This window comes from Strix aluco, chromosome 16, assembly GCF_031877795.1.
Source record: "Strix aluco isolate bStrAlu1 chromosome 16, bStrAlu1.hap1, whole genome shotgun sequence".
Lineage (NCBI taxonomy): Eukaryota > Metazoa > Chordata > Aves > Strigiformes > Strigidae > Strix > Strix aluco.
Window position 1 is genome coordinate 686,762 of NC_133946.1, and position 27,381 is coordinate 714,142.

General features: G+C 46.1%; 2 protein-coding genes across 8 annotated transcripts in view; one reads left to right on the top strand and one right to left on the bottom strand.

The window, feature by feature from the left end:
* Positions 1-27,381, bottom strand: part of SBF2 (SET binding factor 2) — a 302,371-nt gene that overhangs the window by 256,807 nt on the left and 18,183 nt on the right. For 3 of the 7 annotated variants that reach the window (XM_074841632.1, XM_074841635.1, XM_074841631.1), the window contains exon 1: positions 3,742-3,923. The exons of the other annotated variants lie outside the window; for them this stretch is intronic. In XM_074841632.1, the coding sequence (XP_074697733.1) occupies positions 3,742-3,796 (55 nt within the window). In that variant the 5' untranslated portion in view covers positions 3,797-3,923. Of the gene's footprint in view, positions 1-3,741; positions 3,924-27,381 lie in introns of those variants that run through there. 7 annotated transcript variants of the gene reach the window in all.
* Positions 9,997-13,155, top strand: ADM (adrenomedullin). The gene is made up of 4 exons (XM_074841810.1): positions 9,997-10,141; positions 10,728-10,838; positions 11,133-11,264; positions 11,778-13,155. The coding sequence occupies exons 2-4, from the start codon at positions 10,741-10,743 to the stop codon at positions 12,085-12,087; spliced, it is 540 nt and encodes a 179-aa protein (XP_074697911.1). The 5' UTR covers positions 9,997-10,141; positions 10,728-10,740; the 3' UTR covers positions 12,088-13,155.

Below are 27,381 nucleotides of genomic sequence, written 5' to 3' on the forward strand. Positions count from 1 at the left end.
CACTTCAAAATCCATGGAAAAAAGAAAATGGATATACAGTAAGGTCTTCTGGGATTTTCTCTAGCTTTTAGCCCAGAGCGCCTACGTTTTCTAGCACCTTTGTTCCCTTCAGAGATTTCTGTAAATGTCTTTTGTAACAAGCTACATAACAGCTTTATGTTGTGCTGATATGTTGGAAGAAAAATGTGGTTATCTACCTTAGTAAAGGTTCAGCTGAATCCAAAATAAACATGATAAACCAGTCAACCTTGGTGTATCAGTGAAATCCTTCACATTTCCACTGTTAGAACCAAAAAAAAAAAAGTGGTTTTATTAAATCTGGGGGATTTATTAAATCTGGTTTCTTCCAACTCTGTCAAGACACTGAACATGAACTTCTGATAGAAGCTACTGCTATTGCAGTTCTTTTTAGTGGCTCGGAATGAGTTTTTAAAATACACAACAGGAATTTAAACTATGATATACTTAAACTGCCTTTATGGTGAAAGATATAGTCTAAGTAATTTTTAAGCAGGAATACAGTCAACTGTAGGTGAAATACATAAAAAGCTAAGTGAATCAGATCATCCTTTACAACACAAAGACTTCTCCTTTACTTCCTGTGTGCCTGAAAGTCTACTGACACTTAAATTGTCAACGGCAACACTCATGCTCCACTCAGGTTAAATCTCCATGCACGAATAAACTGCCCGTTACACAAACTATTCAAAGGCACCCAGGAGCATGCAGGAAACTAAGGGACCTGACTAACATCTTTGTGTCCAAGGTTCTAGGACCATTTAAGCTTGATATAAATTCAGGCTGCAGTGATCTGTCCTCCTACATGCTCCTGTTCCTCCTTTATGCTGATACCGGCAGTCATCTGACATCCTGGTGAGCCAAGTCTGTTTGAAAAATTAGCAGAAAAGTAACCTAGAAAAAAAATTGATACAGCGACACAGACAAAACACTCAGCAAGAAAGGTCTTTTTGACAAGTCAACATCCTAAAGCAAGCTGAAAACGAAAGGAAGATTTAACACAATAGGGACGACAGCACTAGGTCTGCAGTAACATCAATTTACATAGGCCTAGACTGGAACAGGAATGAACTTTAAAATGTTTGACCACCAAAGGATACTCTCCTTGGTTTATTTGAGGACAATACAAATGTTCACTTCCCCTTAAGAGTGACTATGTTGGATAAAAACCTGTAGCACCGAAGTTTTTTTCCACAACAAGAAAAATCTAGAAATCTGCCCCTAAATCACACAAGTGCACAAACACAGCATTTTAGATATTTATAGTGAATGTTTTTGCATAAAGCTAGATAATCTGCACAGGAAAGCAATACCTTTAACACATTTTGAGTATACTGCAGATATTGGCACATGTAAATAAATCCATGTAACCCACATGAAGTCAGAACAGATGGTGGCTGCTATGGAGGGATAGCAGAGGCAGTAGGGCTTTTCTGGGAGAACAGTCATTATTATAAACACCCTTTCTTATTAACCACACTTGCATATTATACAAACTGCTGCTGACATACAGGTTGAGGAAGAGGGTAAAGGTTACAGGATTTTTGTTTGCTTGTTTACACCAAGACATTCCACAGATTATCCCTGAAAAAAACACTATAAAATGTAATTACACTCCACATTAAAATCAAAGATATTAAAATCAAGCCAGAACATTGTTGAAGATTAAAAGGAAAAAAAAGAAATAAAGAAAAAAAAAATACTTAAATTCTAAAAGCTTCATGGGTATTAGGTTTACAATCCTAAAAATGTTCCCTTGCTTTTTCATATATAAGGAAGCATAATAATTACAACAAGAAACTATGACTTTTACAAGAAAAAGAAAGGTCAGTACTCCATGTATTATGGGATCGCATGTGGGGGTAAAGGAATTTGGAAAACAATGCATGCCTAGTTCTTCAACAGAATGTTGTCCTTCAAGCATTTTTAGTATGAAGCATTAAAGTAGCAACAAGTAATTTAAATAATGAAGTCTAAATAGTTACTTTCTGGGCATGACCTTTTCAAATTAAGGTTCTGGAGTTATTTCTGAATCTGCTCAGTTTCATCCATGCAAGCAATTCTACTAAACTTAATGAGACAACTTATGTAGAGGAAGTTAAACACATACTTAAACACTACAGATGAAGACATTTTACAAACATAAAGCTTTCCAGTGTAATCTGTGATTTTATTTCACATAGTGGCTATGTCAGATTGATCATACCCTTCAAGAAGGCTGCCTACTTGTTTTGTCTTAACTTTAAAAGCACCCCTGGTTTTTTTGGTTGCTTGTTTTGATTTGGGCTCTCTACTATTGATCGGGAAAATGTCCTAAACAGGAGATAGGCAAAAGGTGAGGTCTTTATTTTTAACATAAAGTACTCTTCATTTCACATGTCTTATAATTTTACCACTACAATTAGAACAAGTTCCAAATGGGGTGGGAGGGAGAACTATGCCATAATTAATGGAATAATAATACTGGTACAGTAAAATCCAGGAGACCCTTACCAGAATTTTGTAGGCCACTGTATCTTTAAACACATAGATATAATGATTTCTCTGATTTTTTTTTTTAAAAAAAAAAGGATCTTACTCTAAGAGTTTATTAGCTACACTTTTGGAACAAACAAATACAGATTACATGCAATTGCTACTCCAAAGAATTACTCAGAGTAGCAAACTCGAGTGTTGTTTGGTTTACGCATAGTCAAATAAATTAGGGGACATTCAAGTGTTTAAAATATTGTTTATTAACAGCATACATTCAAAGGATCGTTCTGAAATGCCCAGGACAAACACATACCAGCTGACAATCACTTCATTTTCAAATCAGTTTATATACTGATTTAAGGCCTCTCCAGCAATAAATGCGGTATTATAACAGAAAGTTACATGATAGAAACCACTCTCTTCACCCACAAAACGCTAGCAGATAACATCGCTTTCCTTTTACCCGCGCAGACAGAAAACATCCCGCTTCTCTAAGAAAAGCGGCCGTTGCTGAGGCGCCCGACGAGTGCCACAGCGCCTCCCCAGCTCTTAGCTGTAAGACCCCGGGCAGAAGGGGCAAAAAGCCCCCCGGCTTTCCCAGACCCCCCCCCGGCTTTGTTTTCCGCTGAGGCGGCGGGCGCAGGGGCCCAGCCTGCAGCGCAAAGGTGGGGAGAGGCAGGCAGTACCGCCCTGCTCCGCAGCGGCGGCCCGCGGAACGGGCACCCCCCAGCAGCCCCCGCTGCCTGCGCCCGGGCACCGGCCGCGCGGCGGGGCGAGGGGCCCGAGCTGTGCGCGCCCATGGGCGAGGCGTTAAGCCGCCCCCCGCTTTCTCCAAGGAACCGCTGCCCGCTTCCAGCAGCCGGGGCGGTGGGGCGAGGCCGCGGGGTCCGCCCCGCCCGGCCCCGCTCCGGGCCAGCGGGGCTGCCAGGTGGGCTGAGGCCGCCCTCCCCGGCCGGAGGTACCAGGGCCCGGCCAGCCGGACGGCAGAAGAGCCCCCCCCGCCGCCTTCCCGCCAGCCCGCTCCGCCTCAGGAAAGGGAGATTAACCCTTCCCTCGCCCCTCCGCGGGGGCCAGGCCGGCCCCGCCACCCTCCTCCCCACGGCCGGACACGCGCCCCGTGGGCGCGGCAGTCTCCTCCTCCTCCTGCGGCCCGGCCGGAGGCGGGAGGAGGCCGGGGCCGGGCAGGACCGAGGGGAGGGGGGAAGCGGCCAGGCACCGCGGGGCAGCCCTGCGCGCAGCCACACCTACCTGTCTTCTCGTGGTCATAGCCCACCACGATGAAATAGTCGGCCAGCCTGGCCATGGCTGAGATGAGCCCGCCTCAGGACTCACCACCCCTGCTGCGGCGGCGGCGGCGGCTCCCGGGCAGCTCAGCATCCTCCCCTGCGCGCCCGCGGCCAGAGAAGCGGCACCACCTCAGCCATGTTGGGGCCGTGCTGTGCGCCTGCGCGGCGGGACCGCTGCGCCGTGACCCCGCCGGGCTGGGCGTGGGCTGAGGGCTCGCCGGCGGCGCGCGGCTGGCGCGGCCCGGCCCGGGGCTGCCGGCGGGGCCACCAGAGCCCGCGCGGTCGCCTCGCAGCCCGCCGCGGGCGGGGAGGGCCGCGGCCGGACCTCTGTGCCCCGCCCGCGGTGAGCTTTGTCACCTCGCAGCCTCCCGGTGAAGCACCCACCCAGGAGGCAGGGGGGCCGCGACACCTTCTCCCTTAAAAAAACCTCAAACAAACAAAAAACCGGCAGGTCCGACCGATCTGCACGCTCGGGAAAACTCGGGTGCATGAGCGGGACTTCACCTCGGCGGCCTCCGCGGGGACCTCTCCCGGGAGGAGCTGCCGGGTGAGGGTCATCGCCCCCGCGTAGCCTGTGCGAAAATAAAACCCGGCGGCGAGCTAACGCCGCCCCGCCGGGCTCAGCCTCGGCAGCCGAGACCAGCGTTTCCAGGATGTTTCCTGTTTACGTTTCGTCCGGGATGTGCGGAACGTGCTGTCGCGGGGCCGAGGGACCAACGGCTGGGCTGGGCTGGGCGCGGTGCCGGTGCCCGCCGCCCGCCTGACAGGCCGTCGGGTGACGGGGACGGGCCTCAGCCCCGGCCCTCCCTCACACCAGCAGCCGCGACCCCTGCGCTGTGCCCGGAGGGGCGGCAGCGGCGCCCCGGGCAGGTTACCCGGCCCTGACCCGCCCGGCCCGGCCCTGCCGGCTGCCGCGTCCCCCTGCCCGCTCCGGCCGACGTGGGTGCCCCCTCCCACGCGGGTCCCAGCGCTTGGGGGTGGGAGCCTGGCGGTGGCACTGGCTAACAGGAGCGATGGCCAGCAGCGCCTCGCCGTAGCCCTCCTGGCCTCCGACCTGCTGGTGTGGGCACAGGCGGTGGCTGCCGGGGCGCCGCGAGGCCGCAGGGAGATCTCGCGTTGCTATTTGTAACGTACAGATGAGGCCAACACCTGGACTCTCACCCTCCAAAGCCCGGTGGGCTTGCCAGCAGCCGCGGAGACGCTGGTGATAAACAGCGTGTCTGACAGCCCAGCGCTTGGCTAGCTGGCGGAGTCTGCCAAAACATTCTGATAAGCTTCCATGCACGTCCTGTTTGACAGCACGGAGAGAACAAACAACGCAAAGGACATCAGCTGCACTGCAGTGAGGAGCTGCAGCAGTCGTGGGTACCCGGCCATATACAGAAATGCAGCAAATTCACTGGATTTGTTCCTGACGATCCACCATCACAAGAGACCCAGCAGACGGTCATTAGCAGTCTCATAGAAACATTTCTGTTTCAAAAATGCCAGTCTTACACCTCCTACTTGGCTGGGATATACCGATGCAGTGTCTTGCTGATAACCCAGAGACAAATTGGTCGGGAAGCTTCGACAATCGATTACAGTGCTGTCGCTTGTGCCTTCCCAGCAAAGTGCAGAGGTCCAAATCTCCTTGGAGTAATCAACTTCGTGACTTAACTGTTTTGAAGTAGATGTCATGTAGAAAGATCTAAACTTAATAAAATTGCTTGTTAACTTTAGGAGTAAAGAAAACCACATCATATATACATCAAAAAGACTGAATATACTTTTTGAGAAAGAGATGCGCTCTGTGGGATCAATCACTTCCTATACTAGGTAAGAGCTAGAAGAAGAAATACCTTTCTTAAGTCATGCACAGGCATTTTGGGTCATGATCCTGTAGACTTTAACGACTGAAACCCCCAAAGCTGTTTTCAAAACACTGAGCTTTTTGATTAAAACATTTCTGAAGTAGCAACAAAGAAACACAAATCTTAATGAAGCTAGACATTACCCCTATGAGGCAGACAGGCATAAAGCTCATGGCGGTAACCCTTGGGGGGGGATGCTGCAGCCATTCAGCAGCACAAAGCCAGGACATGCAACAGTTTACAAAAGCAAGGGATAATATTCTGTACAGCTAAACCTGGAGAGGAAGTTTAGAGACACTAAGAAATTACCTAATTTGGAGCTGAAATGGGACCTTAGGGTTATCACATCTGCATGCATAAAAAGCTTCAATGTGTAATAACAAATCTCAGTAGTTAAGTCTCACTGCTCTTTTAAGACAGCTCCTCTAGCAGGAGAATACTGCCTAACACTTTTCCCAGGGCATTAACAAATGCTGGACCAAGAAGAAGATGTTACTCATTGATTCCCCAGTAGTACTAGCACCCACTGTACAGCCTTGCTCCTTCTTCCACCTAGACCAATACAGCCAAAGCTTGGTTAGTTTATAAAGCATGTCATAGGAAGTGGCACGTCTTAAGTACTTGTGTAACAGGGAGGGCACTGTTCATCTGGGTTTGACCACAGCTGTGTACCTGCACGGACAGCAAGAGGAGTCAGTCAGCCATAAGGTACTTCCTTAACTTCCCTTTAGTACAGAGCAATCTTACGTTCTTATAGGGCAAACACGAAAGTGCAGCAGATTGTTTGCTCACCTGAAGTCTAATGCAAAGTAAACTGAACTTTCATCCAGACCACCAAAACCATAAATCCCTCTGTTGCAGTAGAATAGCCTGCCTCCTCACAGGAGATGAAGGGGCTCACAGAGCAGCGGCTCTGGGAGCACACCAAGGCTTAGGTCTCCAGCAGGACCCGGTAAGCAGCCATATATTCATCCCGGGGAAGAACCGTGGGGCTGCAGTCCCTCCAGGAGACTGAGAGCACACAAGGGACAATGTTGCCACACTCAGACTGTGCGCCTACCACCAAAAAGGTATGAAGGTTCACAATACCTTCTATAGTCAACTCCTTGTTCAGGAAATAAAAAGGGTACACTGCCTGCAGTCCCTTAATCTACTGTCATCCCACCCCATGCCAGAACAGGGAAGCAGCTGTGACCCTGAGCAGGTTTTCCCCTCCCAATATGCATCCCACCCCCATTTAGGAGCTTTTGGTTTGTGTACTCAAACTTGTCAGACATAAGGCTCACTGAAAGCACCACCAATAGGAAGGCCTACCAGAAATGGAATCCCCCCTTATCACTGTGCCCTTGGCACAAAGCTGGCTGAGTGCGTGCACTCACAGCAAGGCTTTTCTGTGTGGAGCTTGACTGAGGTTTTACCTCCTTTGTGGGGTATCATTCTTCTATCAGTATCATCTTTCTGTTGATTTCATACAGCCTGAAATACAATCAAGTATATTCGTACTCATGGCATATGAATTCAGTAAAATTTGTTTAAATCCAAAATGAAACACGCAAAGGCACTTCCACTGGCTTCAAACAACATTTTTCTTGCATAATCAGCATGGAATATTTGCCTCAAACTGATTCTCCATACAGATTTTAGACTTTTTTACTTTTGGAATAAAACTCAGCCTGGATAAAATGCTGCACAAACAGCAACTAATCTTCACAATCTCCTTGCCAGAGCAGATACATACTGTAGTCTTTTGTACATATGGCAACACCAAGAGGTTGAATGACATGCCCAAGATAATCAGTGAAGTAGAAGAGCTGCATGTTCCTCCAGGGCAACTTCCCAGCAATGGATGAGGCAGCATCCAGAGGAGCCTCTACACTTCAGAGGAGAGCCCGATCTTGCTGAACTGTGTGGCATTCCCTTCAGAATAATAGTTTGTGAATAATATTTCTGTGGAACATTCTGTGAAACTTTTTTCAGGATGGAAACAACTCATTACTTATGAAATATTTCTTTTAAAGTGGCCACTGTTACCTCATAGTACAAATTCGGTGACTATTGCTCATTTCCAACTGCACGGGAATGCAAGTGCTTATGAAGAACAAAATGAACATCTGAACAAAGAACATGATGTTTCATGTTAGATTTGAACCAGCTTTACCTACTGGTAATTTGTGAGAGCCCTTTCACAAATCACCCCAACAAAGTGATAATTTATGTGCCAAAGTTTGCCATCTCACGAATTTGAATGAGCTGATTTGGTATCACCAAAATGACAGTTGTAGTCAGTATGGAACTCAGATGTGAGCCGTGTTACTACTATTGTTACTATTCCTAAAGCAACACAGGATTCTTTCTGCATTGTTTGCCTAAGAGTACACAAAATACACTTCCCGTTTAGCCACGGATTTTAATGAGGTATTTTCCAGCATTAAGGGAAGTGTGTGATTTCTTTACTGGAACAGGAGACTTAATTTGACTCAAAGCAATGCTCATCGCGCAAAATCCTGCCTTCTAATTCGGAAGAGTTAAGTTTAAGTTCAACTTCTGCTGATGAAGGAAACGCCTGAACTCGCTCGAGCCTGAGCTGCCCCATGAGGTCTCTAAAATCCAGTCAGCGTGGTCTGGTGCAGTTGTGCCGCTCTGGTCCCGTTGCAGGGCACCCAATTCCCCACTCCTTCCTCCCCGCCTTTACACCCCAGGCTCTCGCTCTGTGCGCTTCTGCTGCGGAGCGCGCTCTGTGGGGAGGGCAGCGGGGCTGCGGAGCCGCCCGAGCCGGGCGAGGGAGGGCCCGGGGCCGGCCGGCTCCCACTGCGCCCCCCGCGCTGCCCCGGTGGCTGCCGGCGCCCCGGCGCCGCGTCCCGGCCCGCGCTCTGGCCGGGCAGGTGCGGCGGAGGAGCGGATCTGGGCTCGCCCCGGCGGGCAGCTCAGGCCGGGGAAAGTGCCTCGCCCCGCGGGAGCCGCGCCGGGGGCTCGGCAGAGAGAGGCGGCCCGGGCGGGGAGTGCGAGGGGGGACCGCTCCCGTGAGCGCTGCCCCGCCGCGCCCGCGGGTGCCGGCGGAGAGCCCGGGAGGGACGGAGCGACGGCAGCCGGAGGGCAGGTAGATGCCGGAGACAGCAGCCTCCAGATGCCTGGACGCTGCTGGCGAGGGAGGGAGCACCTCAGACCGAGTCAGCCGCGCACAGGAAAGTTTCCGTCACCCCCTTGCACATACCTCTCCAGGGTGGTGGCGTATACCGCGCTTATCTAGAAAGGCAGCGTCACGGGTAACCTGATTTCTGAAACGCTTTGCTCGGGGCAGGATGCGAGAGAAACATCGCGCACACGCCGGTTCATTCCTTCCTCCCGCCGGGAAGGGGACCCGGACCCTGAGGCCCCGGGGCGCGGGTCTGCTGTGGCACTTCCCTCGGTTCCGCGGGGTTCGCGGTGCGGCAAGGAGAGATACAGTCCCTCTGGCGTGGGCTTCAGCACCCCCTGCGAAGCCCGACCTCGGCATTTCTGAGGCGTCACGGGGCAAAGATGTGAAAGACTGTCAAAGAAAAACCCAGAAAGGTGGGCAAACGGAGGTTTTGCTGCTGGCCAGCCGGGAGAACGCGGTTAGAGACCTTGGTCCTGCACTGGTTCAGCGTTATAACCGGGGAAGTCAGTGCTCTCACTTCGCGGATTGGGGATAAACCGACGCACGGCAAGTTCTCGTCCATAACCCCAGGCATTTCAGTGACCCCGGCTTTGCACCAAAGCAATCCCGCTTCCTTTGTTCAAAGTGCGCCGGAACCTTCATCTTCCAAACCCATGTAAATCGTGATTTGAATCGATCAAGTAAATCAAATACATTTTATTAGATAAAAAATGCACCCAAGTTGAGTCAGATATATTAATGATGACTGATTTATCTCCTCCTTACTTATGCGAAGAAGGCTGGCATTCATTAGTTACTCATAATTCACGTTGTCCAAATATGGGTTTATTTTTGGAACTTTGCTGTTTGATGGATTTGCATGGATTTTGAAATTGATTGCGTCTAGTCCCCTGCTTCCACCCACCTGAAGATGCCTAGAATGAGAAATTATGCTACAGACCGTGTAAACGTAATATACATCGGCAGTTAAAAAGTCTGTCCCCGTAAAACAGACTGAGGGGTTTATCAGATTTTGCAAGTTGTGCCACGAGTTGGAATCCGCACCTCAAAGCTGTCGTTCTAATTAACAAAATACCGAGGGGGTTGATTAAGATAATTTTCAATAATCCTTATTTTTGCCCTAGCATAGTCTGCCCCCAGTGCAGATTAAGGAGTGCTTGCGATGCTCTCACATCGGTGGGGGTGTCAAAGCCACGCCCTCCCTCTGTGCTCCCTTCCCCCCGCGCTTGCCCTATAAAAGGGAGCGGTGGAGCGCAGTTCGGCAGTGGTTACTTCAGACACACAAAGAAGGAATTCTCCCTCCTCAGGAAACCCTGCAAGTCCGGATCGCTACTACAAGAACATTTGTCTCAGTGGATTATCCTCACTGTCAGGTAAGAACTACTTTTTTTTCCCTCCCTCAACAACAAGAAAAGATACAGGGGAGGTGGAGAGGAAGGAAAAACTACTAAATCTGAACTGTTTTGAAGAGCTTGGAGTTATGCTGCAGAGTCTTGCACTGGCTCTTGGCATCAGCTGCAGTTTACAACATAAGATCCAGAACTAGTTGGTTCTGCGTGTGAAGTGGGAAGATGAGCTATCAGGGGATAAACTTCCAGGCAGCAAAACACTTGCTGGAGTTTGGAAACGATGCGTCTGATAGCCAGCTCTTTCTAATCTCACGGGTTTGCTAAATCCTAGTGCAAGCCGCTGGGGGTATTCTGGAAATCCTGCTGGTTTTCACCCGCCTCTGCAAGTAAAACTCTCGACAAACGTAAACTGTGGAGGCTCTGCTATTTACTTTGTGATAAGTTGCTGAGCAAATATTAGCTTCTGGTTCATATCGCACACAAAGTTCCCGGCAGCCTGGGGGCTCTCCGAGGGAAGGAGCCCTCCGGAATCACCAGAAATAAAAGGACAGACCTTACTTGACTTTTGTTAGCATCCATGCTTACAGTTCTTCTCTTTTCCTTCCACCAGGAGCCCAGCCAGAATGAAACTAGTGCACATAGCCCTGCTCTATGTCGGCTCTGTGACCTTCTTCGGGGTGGATGCTGCAAGGCTGGACGTAGCGACAGAGTTCAAAAGAAAGTGAGTACCGGAGCGCGCCCTCCGCCAGCGCCCAGCCCCGCTCGTGGAGCCGCGCAGCCTCCGCGCCCCCGCGCCGGGCTCCGGCCGGGATCGGAGGGACCGGACTCCCCGCGGGAATTGCACGGCTCCTTAAAGGCCTCATGCCCTTTCAGGAAACATACAAAAAATAAAAAAGGAAAAAAAAAAAAAATCTCGGCGCTGGCAAAGATTCTCTCCCCTCGAATCTATTTGGTTTGGCTCCCTCCCTGCAGGCTTGCGCTAACAGGCTGTCCTCTTCCCTTGCGCTCCTTTCAGATGGACGAAATGGGCACTGAGCCGAGCCAGGCGGGACGTGAAGCCTTCGGGCGCGCTGGGGGCAGCCGCCGACGTGCAGCCGCTCATACGGACCCAGGACGTGAAGGAGGATCCCCGAGTATCGCATCCCAGGTAAATTCCAGCCCCTTCTGGGCTCAGGCACTCGCTCGAGGCAGTGGAAAGTTTCAGGGTCCCCTCCCTTCGGGGTGTTTAGGCTTATGCTCGCTAGAGATCCCCCAAGCCCCGCAGACAGGTCCTGCCCAGGCTGCCCATCGCGCTGAAAGCAGCCTCCCGCCTCCCCTTCCCCGCGCCCTTCAACTGGCGGGAGATAGCAGCGCCTTTACTGGGAAGTCAAATATAAATAGTAACTTGAGCTCTGGATCCATAGATAAAGTAACAGCCATAAAACGACGGGGCCTCTCCTCCCATCGGCAGCAAGCTCTGCTGCGCGACCAGACCGCCGCTCTCCCGCCGGTCGGCGGAGGGCAGAGCCGGGAGGGGGGGGGTCAGTTTTGCACCGGTCGGGACGGGCCCGCCTCCAGCCTGGCGGCTCTCTGCCCTCCCCGCCCCGGGCCCACCGGGTCCCCTCCTCCGGGGCCCCACTGCGCTTTTCTTACGCCCGCTCCCTCTCTTCCTGCTTCGCAGCAGCCGGGAGGATGCTCACATCCGCGTCAAGCGCTACCGCCAAAGCATGAACAGCTTCACCCACTTCCAAACCATCCGCACGGGGTGCCGGTTCGGGACGTGCACGGTGCAGAAGCTGGCCCACCAGATCTACCAGCTGACCGACAAGGACAAGGACGACGCCGCCCCCGCCAGCAAGATCAGCCCCCAGGGCTACGGCCGCCGGCGGCGATCCCTGCCCGAGCGCCGCAGCCCGGCGCGCTCCCCCCGGTTCGGGCGGCGGCCCCGGGCGCGGCGGGCGCAGCCCCTCGCCCCCGTGCTGGGGGTCTGAGCGCCGCGCCGCCCGGCCGAGGCCGTCTCGGATGGATGGACTGAGGCGCGGACGCTCCGGAGCTCCGCCGCCGCTCGGGACCCGCCGCCAGGATTCGTGGAGAGGCGCCTCTCCGGGAGGGACCCCCGACGCGCCCGCCCCGGGCCGGGGGGCCGGCCGGTCCCTTGGCGCGGCGGGACGGGACGGCGCGGGGAAGCTGTGAAGGCCGCGTCCCGCTGGGGACGCACAGGGACTGCTCCCCCCACCCGCCGCAGCCGCGGGGCGGTCACTGACTCTCTCCCCTCCCCGGGCGAGGCTCCGCCGGCTCCCGCGCCCGCCGCCGCCTGGGGCTGGAAGGCGTCCGGCCCGCGGCCGCCCGAGGCGCCGCTGCCCCGCCGGCCGCCATGTCGTCCCCCGCCCCGTCGCTGCGCCCGGGGGGGGCGGGCCTTCCTTGCCGGCGGGCAGCGCTCAGAGCGACCCCGGCCCCGTCTGCCCCGAGGAAGGGGCTGCTCAGGGGAGCCCCGAGGCCGGGCAGACCCGCCGGCGGGCGCCGGCCGCAGCCCCGGGCCCGGGGAGCGCGTCCCCGGCCTCGCCTCTGCCCGCCAGTATTGGAGGGTGCGCGGTCAGCCCCCGGCGAGGCCAGGCCGCCCGCATCTGCTCCACCCTCCGCGTTACCTGCACCGGCAGGCAGTCGGACATTCACTAGTCCCTGCGGGGACTGCGATATACTTGAACGTCACAGAGAGGAAAAGTGCAATTGTACGTGATTTTTATTAATTATAAGTGCGGTGTGTGTGGATCATGAGATACGTATCGATATTTAAGATTGTCCTGTGTCATGTCCTGTTTGTATCTTTTTTTTTGGTAAGAATATATTTTATTTTTATACGTTTTATATATATATATTGCATAAGGGCATTTTAAAACATTGTATCCCCTTTATTTTTCATATCATGAATGTCAAACGTTAAACTCTTTTTCCATACCTTTTTTTATCTTGCATTCCAGACTGGTGAAAGATGTAGAGAATGTATCAGCAGTTCTCCATGGGTAATATGTGAAATAAAATAAACACTACTACATAAAACAGTTCTGTTGTGTTTGTTTTTCATGGGGGCACGTGGTCAAGATGAACTATTTCTTACGGTGTTCAGTCCTACCCTCACTAACCTAGCATGGCAGTTCTGTGACAGACTAAAACTCTTCAGTCACAGACTTTGTCAGCAGCCACCTTCGCTACTCAAATCAAGTAAGCTCAAGAGCATGCAAGCATCCTAAAATCCCAGGGCAGATCGGTGGAGAAGGCTCTAAGGCCTTTTCTACCCACATGTTCCAGCCAGGGCTGAAACGTGTCACAGCTTGGATTGATCGTGCAAGTTTATTTTTTGCCCTAATTAATCAGAGAAACAACTGCACACTTCAACATTGCACAACAAAGTAACAGATTTATTGAGGGAGCACGTTCCAAAAATGGTCATGGCAGCTTCCAAGGTTATTTATGTTGAAGGATTTCCTGGGCCACAGTTCAGGTTAAAGTTAAACGGTGACCGGTTCAGTGTGGGCAGAACATCTTGGATAAAAGCTTAGCATTAGGGATTTTGTTGTTTTGTTCTTTTTTGTTGTTCTTTTTTTTTTTTTTTAGACAAATTCCAACCACAAACCAGAAAACAAATGTGAAACCGAACCTTATTAATGCACCAACAGCACCATCTATTGGTGTCTGTGCACTTCAAGAAAGCAAACCTAAAAACTAAACAAGTGTATTTGAATAATATCTTGGCTAAAACATACAATTTCCCCTATTTTACAGTATCTCTGAACATAGGTAACATATACAGGAGAGGACTGGGGAACAGCAGCACTAAATTCTGCTAGAATAAATGAACTGGGCATATTTTTTACCTAATATTAAATGCCTAAGGAACATGTATTTACAAGAAAAACTCAAAAGAACTGGCATTGATGCCTTTCCAGGAATACTGCTGCAAAAACCTTGGTTAGGAATCCAGTTGACTAGATATCTGGCATATATTCGCAATGATTTTCCTCTCCAAAGTTTTGAAGTTCTGCTCAGAACTGCCTATTTTTAGTTACTTTCCTAAACATTTTCAACTAAGAATTTTGGAATCTTGAGGGGTGGGGTTTCCACTTGAAATGTTCTTTTTTAAAAAAAATGCATATATATTGACATTTTCTGGTTTTAATTACCATCTGTTTGCTAACAGCTGGAAGAGAATTTACCCCTCTACTGCTCATGGCTTTTCTGATCCAAATATTGTAAGATGAAAGGGTTGACAGCAAATGCATGACCTTCAGCGCAGATTATAGCTGCCAGCTGAGACACAAGCAAATGGGTATTCTCACATCATGAAAGATCTTGAAATTAGAATAGTTGCTGCTTATAAGTTTTGGGATGCTTGTGGTGGGAAATTACAATGTGTAGGTGAAAGTGTGATCCTACTTAAAGTACACAGCGCAGCTGAAATTACTTCAACAGAACCATAGTGTTTAATAGCTACAGTGTTTTACTTAGGGGCTACACAACTAGCATCTTCGTCACCTAAACTTGGGACACAAGGCTGGATTGGGCTATAGCGTGGTTAAGTATGGACTTGCCAGTTAGCTACTTTTGTTTATATTGATCTTTTCCTCATTTGCTGCCAAAACCCAGTCCCCAGTTAAAACACCTTTTCTTTCCTCCTTTCCCTTTCACTGGCAGAAAACACTTCACTCAAAGCTGAAAGATCCTTGGACTAACCAGACAGGGCTAAACCCAGCAAGCTGGTGCTGGATGGCATAATTCTGACCTTACTGGAGCTTAGTAAGTGCAATTTCTGTTTGGAAGGATCAAGAGCACCACCTGCCGCATTTGTAGGGAGGAGCAAAACTCCATAGTTGCAATAAACAGCAACTAAAGAAAATAAATATATTTTTTAAAAAGAAAAAATTCCCTCCAAACCCCATACTTCCCAAATCTTTGAAACCAACACTGTTGAACTAGACATGCCAGAAAGTAGTGAGTAGCCCTGTGCCTGGAAGACAGCACGTTCTTTGAATGTATGGAGCTGAAAAGTAAACCCTGGAAATACTATGACTGTGTATTTTAGCTAACCTAGTCAGGCTAGGCTAGATAGGCTGGAGGAGAATGACAGAGGAGGCAGGGACTCTTTCCCATTGCACAGCTAACCCCCTATCCCAAACTGAGTTCCAGGTTTTGGGCAACTGGTCTGTAAGGACTAAAATATATAGAGACAGCATTCTCCCTCCTCATCCATTTCTGCACCTGCCCCAGGCGAGAGCTGTCCATGAAAGCTCTTCCTCCTGCCCAAGCTGGGGACATTACTGAAGAACATTGGGTAAGCATCTTTTCACTACAAAGATTCTACAAAGCAAAACATTGGGCACTAACCTTTAACCAGTAGTTGAAATCCATACATGAGTTAGATTAAAATCTCTGAGGAGTGTGAGGATTTTGGAACCCCTGAGGTTTCAGGGAGAACAAGACTGTGAAACAGTATCAGCCCATGAAAGCAAGCATCCTCTTAAAGTCCTAGAAGGTCAAGAGGAGCTGTGTGCTTAGGTCAAGGCCAGCTTGTGACAGATGAGAAGTGGAAGATGTCATCAAATGCCTCCAAAATCAGGAGCATCTGTTTACACAACACCTTAGTTAAAGTATTCATTTCTAAGAACAGTCTGGTGTTCCAAAGGCTGCTTAAAACATGACTGTAAATTCAGTTCAAACAAGGTTCTAAATTAAAATTGAGTTTTGCAATGGTAACTATGTATTGGAGCAGCAATTCATCCTTGTCCACCAGTTTGTTCAAGAGCAGATGCCAAAGGAGTGGTCACCATTCTCAGCAGAGTCTCCACAGTGAAGTGTCAGAAGAGTTTGTGGAATATTCTTTATGAGTTATTTTGTTTTGTACCTACCCTTGAGACACCCTATGGCAAAGAAAAGGTACCTCACTATAGACAATGTTTTATTAACAAAACAGATTCCAAAGGCTATTTTTATCTTGGAAGGATTTTTGTGACTCCATTATTAGTGCTACACAGAATGATGGCAAGGGGCCTAAAATGCTGATATACAAGTACTTTCCCATAAAGTCCTAGTGCAGGTCTCCTAACCTGGAAGAAGGAAACAGGTAATTATTTTTCTTTCCCCATTTGGTACCTCAAAATTTACTTTAAGCAGCCATGTCACATGGAGGACTGCAAAAAATGCTTGTTCTCCAGTTACATCAGAAAGTGGTCAAAGAGTTCTCCCACTGTTACCTAGGAACAACTTCTACTGTGTCCAAAAAGTAGAGACACTGGTGTACTTTCAGATGATTACCAAAATCTGCAAAGCATCTTGGTCCATTCTAATAAGAACTGCAGTCAGGTGCCAGATATGAACTTTTTCTGCAAGTACAATGACAGAAAGGGGAATACTAATGAATACTTTGGCACATATGAAGACTTTTCTGGCTCATTTAGTACCCAAAGGACAGCAAGTCATAATTAAAGCCAATAATGGCAACTCCAGACAGCCATCCAAATATTTTCCTCGTGCCGTCAATACACCATTTTATATTATCTCACATCTTACTTAAGTAGTGTAGAGCACACAGGCATCAGGAGAAAAAATTCCAGCATGACTGAGTACAACCAATAACTAAATCCAATTACGCCTAACTAAAATTTGTTTATTGTTTTCACAAGGGTTTGTCTTTATTATCCAAATATTTCTTAAAGCACACTCTTTTTCACCAAATAATTTATGTCAGCTTTGAAATTCTTTTAATTTTTAAATACTTAATTCTTTGGAGCAGGGCCACGTATCCTTCATGAGGAGAAGGAGCATAATTTGTTCATGAGGTAAAGAACTTTGCTGTGTAAAAGCCTTTTTACTCCATGCTATATACACTAGTCAAAATGCTTGATAACTGTAACGTCTCCAAATGAAAAACAAATGGTTCCATTAAGACTAGAATCACTGTTAATGATTTGATAAGACTGGAGTGTTTTGCTTGCAAAATTCCCAGCAACAGCAATAAGGAGGCCAAATGAAATCTGTTGAGTTTCTTTGATTCTGTGATAACTTTTATCAAACCAGACCTCCTTGAGTCTCCCATCCACTTACAAAAGCCTGGGTTTTCCAAAGTCAGGAAAGATCAGACCAACCCAGCTGAAGGCAGATATTTTGTAATAAGTTCTGACTCCCAGAATAGGTATGCGAAAGAAATATTCTTCCAATACTTTCAGTCAACTATCACTTCCCAAATCTGTCAGTTTGCAAATTACACGCAACTTTTCCAGCAATTACAAAATAGTTTATGTTTTCTTCATACTTTGCTAACATGGTGTAAAATTAAACAAGCAAATGTCTGGGCCTTAATCTCTGATGTTCAGTAGTATTGGCAGAAACAAGAGAACAAACATAACGGATCTGTTAGTTCAGGAGCAAACTAAGCAGTTCATCAAACAAACATCATTATTGTCCTTTTAATAGGTGGTTACTGTCACAGGAGTTATCATGAAACCGAAACACTCAAAGACTGAAAGGCCACCATGTAATTCATCCCACTGCTGTTACAGGAGAGGACAAAAGGGTGTGTGTGTTTCCTCCTTTCCCCTTACATGACCTGACTCTGTTGTGGCTCTCTGCTAGAAAGCGGTAAACTCTCAGAGGCCGCTACACGTCCCTGCCTGTATATAAGGACTCAGGAGCAGATCTGAGTCTGCACACTGGAAGAAGACAGCTGCACCTTGTAAAGTAAATTTGTTCTCTTTAGAGACAAGGAAAAAATGATGGATTTCTAAGTCACTTTTTCTAAGCCATCTTTTGCCTCGGGCTGTGAAGCTCTGCATCTCATTCTGCATAAGGAACAAATTCATAGCCTGGCCCTTTATTGATAAACAATGTGAAAAATATGCAACTGGCATATATCATTAGTCTCCATACTGCCTACAGACATTAGACATGCTGGTGGTGATGAACTGGTGAGCCAGATAGGAATCTCAACACCAAATCCCAGGGCTGAGACTGATCCCATCTAACTGAAACAAAATTTCTACTGACTTCAGCAGGAAAAAAATCCAAGCCCCAGCTTTCTTTCAAAAACATGTCTATTTTTATACTGACAGATTGTACTATAAGTTTTGCTTTATGCTTCACTTATTCACAAATTCTGGTTTTGAAGACTGAAGAAACTACTAAAAGGTAGAAGTAAGGGACAGGAACTCTATCAAAAAGAGGTACTTCAAATCCAGACTCTCAGTTCAATCTGAAATGAGTTCAGCAATGTATGATCATTCCTGCTCCTCTTAAGTGGATGTGGTGCTGCTGGCAATGACAGCTTCAGCAAACATATATGTGTCAAATGTGGCACTAAATGTGTTCATGAGTAGGGATCGAGTCCCAGAAACTTTCAGTGTTCTTGTCCAAAACCCAGACTTCATTTTTTATTTAATGCAGTAGGATTTTGGAGTGTTTTAAACACTAGGACTTTATATAGTAGCATTTCCTTCTGCCTCTCTCCTCTCTACTTTTTAAAAAAACTCTCATCACCTATTTTGCCTCAGAAAAGGATGTATCCAGACAACTAACTCAAATGAGAGAGTGAGTGGTGTACAACTGACAGCAGAGATCGGTAGTCACAGCTCCTGTATGTGTCAGGGTGCACAGACAGTCTAGCACTTTGTGATGATATTTGCACAAGGCAATCAGTGTCTGTTTAATGAAGGATATAAAAAGATGTGCACAAAGAAGTGATTCCTGCAGAGACAAAGATGATTTACTGAGTGATAATTCACATCATCTCACCACAGTCTGATTCATTAACTCCTGGTTAAGGGGGTAAAAAACCCCCTCACGGTACAAGTGCACGAGGGCCATTAAACCTGATTTATTGTCTTAACCACACTGCAAGACAGACAGAAACAAATTATAAGTTTTTTCCATGGAATGTTGTTAGAGTGTGTGTACTAAGATATCTTTCTTCTTCTACTAGTCTGGCACATCTGTACAACTTTGCTGCCATCTGCTGCCTTCTAAAGAAAAATAAATCACTCTCATTTAAAATTATTGCTGGATGTCAAAGTGGCACAGTGCTGCTGCCAGCAGGGAGGCCTGCGTTTAAAAGAATTTTATATCTGGCCTGCGCTGGTTACTCAATGTGCTGAGTAAGGCAGAGACTCAAATTTTTCATTCCTCCTGGGCTTTACTCAGAAAGAGCAGGAACAGCACAATACCTTTACATATTCTGAGGAGATGGAGAAAGGAAACTATTCTGTTCTTTCCGTTGTTCTGAGCAAGCTCAGGGGTTACCCTTCGCCCAACAGATGCCTGGATACTTCTTCTATCCTGATACCACTTTTGCCACTGTGAGCTACCACGAGAATAGTGAACATAGCAGCATTTTTTTAGAAAATAATGTTTTCAAGGTGTGACATGAAGGGATCAAAGGACAACACTGGCTCCTATGTGTTACAGGAATTACCTATTTAGTGATGAGTAAAGAAGGCTGAAGTCAGAAAGACCGGTATTGCCTTTTCAGGAGAACTCATGACTGGAGAGAGGTACACATGCTCTTCATTTCTAGACAGAGAGCTTTTTAAAAGCCAGTAATCAGAACAGCGCAATGAATCAGACTGACCCGTTTCTCCCATCTATCTAAATAAGGCATAAACAATGCACCACCTCGGTAGTAGTCAGATGTGAGCTGTCAGCTTCTACAACCACAGAACTGAAGTTGTTCCTCTAGCTGTTACAACAGCAGGGAATATTTTTTGCAATGAAATTTTTATACTGGATTGAAATCACTGTCATATTTACTCTGATATAATTATGTAAGTTATATATACTTTGTATAATAAAAGTATTCTTATTTTAATAAATAACCTGCTGCAAAATGTTTTTACTGTAACACATAATCCAACAACATTTACACAAGAAGGAAGCAGTATATCTGGTATGAAAGGCTTCTTCAAATTCTGCCTGACGAAGCCAAACACAGTAGAGATGACTTATAAAATATTGTAAAGCTCTCTCATCTTATGTGAAGGATTTTAAAAAAATTATTTTTAATCCTGCTGAGTAATTCAAACAGGCATTGAAACATGAGACTTCCAACAAAATATTTCTTTTCGTCTCTATGACTGTAGAGTAGCTACAAAAAATTACATACCTACATATAACATTTGGCCTTTTATTCATAATGGGTTTAAAATAGGTAGTTGAAATGGTACCTTTTTTCTTTACCTCTGGTTTGGAATCAATGCTGGTTAAATTTGCTCTACACTGGATATACAGTGATTCACTAGTTGGTTCATTTAGCCCACCTACCTTACGTATTACATACTCTATTATGAACAGTTACAAATAGGAGAACGGAAATGTATGAATGGGGCACAGTTGGAGCATGGAACCTTCACCCAGGAAGTTACTTCAGCCTACATCAGGCATCAGCCTACATCTTTGCCTCAGGACAGGCACCAGCCATGTTCCCAGGCCAGGAAAAGAGCTTCCCTCTCCCTCAATCTGTAAGGCCCCAGGTAAAGCTGCAAATAAGGTGAAGCACTGCAGTTAACTACTGGCAGTTCGACAAGAGGAGTGGGAGACAGGACTAATGGACAGGCTGAACCACCACTACCCGATAGATAAATGCTGCCATCTGCTGCCTTCTAAAGAAAAATAAATCACTCTCATTTAAAATTATTGCTGGATGTCAAAGTGGCACAGTGCTGCTGCCAGCAGGGAGGCCTGCATTTAAAAGAATTTTATACTTGTGTTTATGTTTATAATATGTTTATATTTTATATTTGTGTGTACACACACAAATACAGCTCATGGAAGCACAGAAACACATACATGTAAACACACGCAGTAAGGCACCCCACAGGGACTGATGGGAAAAGGCTTGAGAAACTTAAGCCTCCTGTCAGCTACAGGGCGCATCATTAGTAATAACCACACATTTGACAGATAGAGAAGAACAGGAATCAAAGCTATTGCCAGCCCTCTTCCATTAAAGGTTGTTTATTGGAGATCACTGGAGGCAGGCCCCTGCGTGAACAAGCCCAGTGAGAATCTAAAGAGCAGCACAGAGCAGCCAGGGCACCCTTGCTACGGTCTTGAAACAAAGGCTTGTGTAAAAACAAGTCTAAATAGTCCTTGTACCACACAAATGTCTGCTAGGGGATGGCAGATCTCAGTCAAATTACTATTTTGAAATAGTAACTTTTATATATACATATGTTTGAAAAGGGCTTCAAAATAATATTTCAAATTTTGTTCCAGATCCATTTTGGTTTCCAGTTAGGATTCCATTCTGCTCTCTGGTTAAAAGCACAGGAATTTGAAGCCACCAGTCACTGAATTAGTCTGGATTTTAACTTTGGCAGCTCTGATGTATTCAAAGTAAATGTGACTAGAAAAAAAATGATGTATGATAGAGAAAGGGCCTGGAAAATCCCAGTCCTTTTAGAAAGAGAACAGGTGCTGTATGCCAAATCAGAGATGCTGAGGGGGAAAAAGTGATCTTCCAGCTCAGTGTCCAGCAGCAGCCAGAAGTCAGTATGTTGGACATCATCAGGAAGGTTACTGAGAACATGACAGAGGGGTCAGTCTGGTACTACATAAAACCTCGGTGCACCTCGACCTTGAGTTCAGCACACAGTTCTGATCTCTACGTCACAAGAAGGACAGTGGATCTACAGAGGGCAGAAAGAAGAGCAATGAAAAGGGTCAAGGGGATGGAGTGGCTGCTTTTTGAGTAGAGACTAAAAAGGCTGTAACTCTTCCATTTGGAGAGGTGAAGGCTGAGGAGTGGTTTAGGTTTACAAAATCATTAAGGTATGTATAAGGTAAATACAGAAGTGTCATTCATCAAATCCTGCAATATTACAACTGGGGTGGGGGCGAACTCACTTAAACTAGCAGAGAAGTGATTTAAAGCTCATGAAAGAAAATACTTTTTTTACACAGCAGCTAGTGAATTCCTGAGATTTCTTGTCCTGAGAGGCTGTGGAGCTAGACAGCATCAGCAACTCCAAAAAAAAAAAAAAGAGAGAAGATATCTCAGATGACAGTATCAAAACAGATACTACAGGCAGAGGTGTGCTCTTTAAAGTCCTTAATCCAATGATGCTAGGAGACTACGAGGAGAATAGACCACAGGAAGTGGCCAGGTTCACATGATATCCCTAAACAGTACCTGCTTTCACTGCAGGAGACAGTGCAGGCAGCACACTGGCCTAGACAGGCTACTGCTCTAACCCAGTCAGACATTTTTTACATTATTATGAATAAAGCTTCTGTCTTGAGAATCCTCTCCATGCAAGAAAAGCCACTCTATTGTGCTATATTGGGAATGCAAATGGTGCCAGTGCAGTAGCAGATGGCTGGAAAACTGGCTAATGAGAGCATACAGGTACAGAAACACATGGCTATACAGTAGGAGATACCAACAGGATTGTATCTGTCACCTCTGTGTCCACACACACACCCTCCAGGAGCAGTCTGAAACTCTCTAGGACCATAAGGTTAGAAGAGAGTTAACTCTTCTCTGTGAGGCCTGGCAGTGTAGATAACAAAAGAGAAAGACTCACAGAATCTCTGGACATGAGGCAGAAAAACTTGCATTGAAGGGCCAGTAACTGTAACTACTATCACAAATAGCTGGGAGGGTTATAGAAGCAACTGACCAGTTTAACTATTTCAAGGGTGCTGCAGAATGGAATGAAGCATATTAATGGGATCTATTTTAACCATGTTCTGCTTTCTCTTAATTGCTGCTTGTTTAGGAACAACGTTTTAATGCTCTTGTTGTCAATCACTGTCACAAGAGAGAAACCACTTCTTTTGACTTCAGTTAAAAACAACAGAGGTCTGCAATGTGCTCTATGAGTACAATTGAACTGAACAAAATTCAATATAAGAAAAAAATGCATAGGTAAGAAGCTTACTCTTTGCTTTCATGTGCCTTGCATATTTTTGAAGTCACAAGTTTTTGTTGATTAAGGAGTTTTACTTTTACCCTGCTTTCTCATCAGCCTCTCTGCTGATGAAGGATGAATAGGGAAAGTGTTGACCTTTCTCTGTTAATATGTTCCAGTTAATAAATACAAATAACACTTTCTTGTATCTGTGCCCAGTTTGGATAAAACACAGCCTGATAGATACTATATCCCAGATGTTACATCTGATAATTAGGCAGCTTTAAAATGTAACATAGCTGAATGTCATTAAAACCACTAAAATAAAATTAAACCTTCATCCCTGTCACATTTTTTTTCTGCAGGAAAACACAGGGTTTGCCTTGAAAAGGTCAGTTTAAAGAAGCAGCATAATGATTTAGAGGAAGGTACCTTTCAATTCTAGCTTGTCTTTGTTAAATACTTTGCAATAAACTGCTCATCAGTTGCTTATCATAGACAAAACAGTCAGCTGATAAGCTCTGTTGCTTTTGTGTATTCTAACACACTTCTAGTATGATCCAGAAAATCCAGGCCAGAGGTAATATATGTGATCACATGACTTGCTATCTTAAATGGTTTCATATGTGGTATTTGCTCTAGTTATTTGACATGACTCAAGTTGACCTCATTGTTTGTATGCTTGAAAGGAACAATTATGCAACTACTAAATGGTATGGAAGACAGCAGTGCCATACAAGACAGAAAAGAAAGCAGGAATGCAATGTCTACCAAACCATCAAAATGTCTTACACCAACATACTAAGTATATTTTCTTTGTATGGGCCTATATTACAGAACAATGAAAAAGCTAATATTCATGCTGGTAAATATGGGTTAATCAAGACATCTTGTAGTTCTTGTAGTCATTTGGAACCTACAATTTTTGTGGTTCTCACATCAGAACCTGAATATTTTCAGACAAGTTCCACATTTGCCAGAATAACAAAAAATAAAATAATCAAAGCAGACAATAGTGGCACTAGAAATAGCATTTTATGACAGTGTTGTCAAATGATAACATACATAAATTGATGCATATGTATCTTTAGTTATAAAATCTTTTTACACACTTAATGTGAGTTTGGCAACATCGTAAGGAGGATGTTGAAGCAAGTACATCTTTAGTTTTATCAGTGGTTTTTAAAAAACACTGATGAAATGACACAGCATTAATTAAAGCTGAACAAGATACAAACACTCTAACTTTCTTCTTGGTACTGACTTCCTTCTTGCAGAAACATTTATATTAACAAGTTAGAAAATGAAGGATGGAAGAGTCCTGGAAAACTCACGGGTATCTATTTAATCTGATTTTGAAGTTCTTTATTTTAGTTTTCCTGGCACCTATTTCAAGTCTCTGTAAGTGAATACATGTAATATCTTATGAAACTGCAAGGCTGAAAACTATTTTGCTAGATTTCAAATCACCTTGAAGACTTTACAGAGGTTTTCGTTGAGCAGATGACAATTGTTCTGAAACCTCTGACTCCAGTGTCATCTTAACAAATGTTTGTAGCTAGTGAGCGACTGAATGGACAACATCCAGCTGAACCAGCACAGCAGGCAGTGTGCTGATGCTTCAGAAGGGTGAGCACTTTCTGCTGATTCCACAATGAAACAACTTAACATGGGTGGCAACAGGCTGCTGGAGGTACTTTAAGACAATGTTAAATCATGCCAGGATTAAAGAGTTTATTAGGCATTCTGTACCGATTCCAGTGTCCTGGCTAAAGCCCACACGTGAGGAATTGCACGCTGTATTCCCTAGTTCTTCTTCCTATTTCAGTATTTTCTATTCCGCATTCTACAGGTCTCTGGGGATGTTGTGCATGTTCAAGAAAGTGTTCCAGTGAAGTACTGGAGAAAGGAAACTTCAGAAAAAATAGTAAATATCCTTGGCTATCACATAAATGCCCAATCAACAATATGTGCTGGTTTGCTACCTAGTGTAATAAGCTTTCCTTGTCCTACTAGTAGAATTGTTGATGTACATTGAGAGGACAAGAGCCTAGATAGTACGATAAAGTGCTGTTTTGGAGGATGGAGGCTACTGTTGCCAATCTGAGGGAGGCAAATATTGGTGCCTGAAGACTTATTAAAGTTTTCCCTCTTGGTGCTTGACAACATGGTCTTGCCTCCAGATGCTGTGTTTCTTTCAGTATGTGAGTAGGAAGATAGTTTTAATTAGCATGACTTTAAAGCTAACCAAAGCAAATACCAGTTACTGTCAGTCAGCATGGTGATTACAGCTACCTCGGACACATTGCAACAGAAGAGTGGTTGCTTTGTTTATGTGTTAAAAGTGGATGGCAAAGGAAAGCAAACATCATGGTTTAGCTCACAGCCTCGAAATCAAGAGGAGGAGAAAAATATTTTTGCTTACCATGACACATGCAGCGATTTTTTCTGGGGGCTTCTCTCAAACATTCAGTGTCACAGACATAAAAGTATATGGATCAGATGGCTGATCAGAGTGCTTTTGTCCCCCAAATAGCTGGGATGGAACTGTACCAAACCAGTTTTCAGGCCATGGCATAGCCTTCAAGCCTTCTGTTCTGTTCAGCACAGTCTGGTAGTAACTGTGCTCAGTTATATCCCTCACAGATGCTCTTTCTCAGTCTGAAAGTGATTCTGTACTGTGGAACCACAGCGTTTCCCACTGAGCCCAAAAGCCCACATTGGCACCCTGAAGTGGTACTGCCTGACAGTGTTAATCTGAGCAAGAAGGCAGCTACGTTCCCAGACACAAGCTGTCAAACTTCTCCACTTAAACAGCATTCAGCCTTTTAGGGCTCTTTCTCTGTAGCAGCAATGAGGGGAGTATCAATACTTCTGCACATTTGTAGCACTCAGTAGCCCAGGTGTTCTCTCCCAAGTTCACTGCTATGACATGATCCATTCCTTGCTGTAGGTTTCAAAATTATTATCCCAAGCAGAATGCCTTGAGAAGATAATGGTTTTCCTGCATGTGCCTAGGTCATTCTGACCAAACCCCTTTCCTGTAATATTGTCAGACAACTGGCTATCTGCCAACATGCTCAATGAATTTAAAATGCCATTAGAAAGATAATAGTCTCTGTTCAGTTCAGATTTCCTCCAACCCAAACTGTTGTGAAAATGCCTGGAATATTTAAATATTGCTTGTACTGTGCAGAGGCAGAGTAGGATTTTTGTTTCTGTTGACTCCTGTCTGAAAAGCTCCTCCAATCTCTAAGTTATTTTCATCTATGTCTAACATGGAAGATTTTTGAAACAGCATTTAGTTAATATGGGAAGCTGACATAAAAGTGTATGCCAACTTTCCAAATGCTAAAGTACAATTACTTTCTTGCCTCACTGCCACCTGAAGAATGTGGCTACACAGATAACCTAGAAATGGAAATACCAGTCTGCAATACAGCTGCACTTGACTAAGTATTTAAGTAATTACAGAATTAGTAAGCTGACCCAGTATGATGGCACAGTCTGTGAGCTTTTGGGGACACCTCTCTCCCTGACTTGTTAAGATAAGTTACCTCTTTAGTCAAAACCTTACTCTTTCTGGGTGTGGTGATAGATTGGGTTTTTTCCCTGTGTACCTGAAACTCATTTTGTAAAGTAGTGGGACTCACTGGGCAAGGAAATAGTTACTACTAATCACATTAAGGTGAGAACAGGAAACAAGGATACTCTGGGAAGTCTGGGACCCAAGTGTCTGCGAAGAGGCTATACCTTCATGAATTACACCATCTCCTCCAAGGAGTAATCCCTGGTCCTTGAGCCAAGCAGTTCTATGTCATTCATGCCCACTCTGCTACATTGCCATGCAGAGTGGTTGCCTATGCTGACAGCTGGGGTGTGCCTGGGGAACTGGGACTATCTGGATTAAAACCAGCCAGGGTTCAGTCTCTAAATGAGAACATGGAGACTCCAAAACAAAAAGAGCTCGGAGGGCTCAAAAACCTGAAGAGTGCACGCTGGGAGCAGATAGGCAAGGAGAATGAGACAGACCAGACATAACACAGATTAGAGAACGTGTGGTAGAAGTCAGTTCTCAGGGAAGAGACCCAGGAATTCATTAGTCTGTAGGGGAACAGTGTGTAGTATGCTATTCTACAGAACAGCAGCGCAGATTCCCTGTGTGATAAAAGTTATCCAGAAAAATAAATGCAAATGATAGCACACACTACGTATAACGGTGCCTAATCCAGATAGTCCCAGTTCCCCAGCCACACCCCAGTGTGGGGCCCTCCCTGGGCTGCAGGTCGGCATCTGCTCCACCAGGGACCTCCATGGGTGCAGGGCACAGCTGCCCTCTCCCCACGGGCTGAGGGGGATCTCTGCTCAGGTGCACCTCCCCTCCTCCTCCTCCTT

Coding starts and splice junctions, on each gene's coding strand:
- ADM (XM_074841810.1), top strand. CDS start 10,741: ATGAAACTAGTGCACATAGCCCTGCTCTATGTCGGCTCTGTGACCTTC. Junction 10,839..11,132: donor GCGACAGAGTTCAAAAGAAA/GTGAGTACCGGA, acceptor CGCTCCTTTCAG/ATGGACGAAATGGGCACTGA. Junction 11,265..11,777: donor CCCCGAGTATCGCATCCCAG/GTAAATTCCAGC, acceptor CCTGCTTCGCAG/CAGCCGGGAGGATGCTCACA.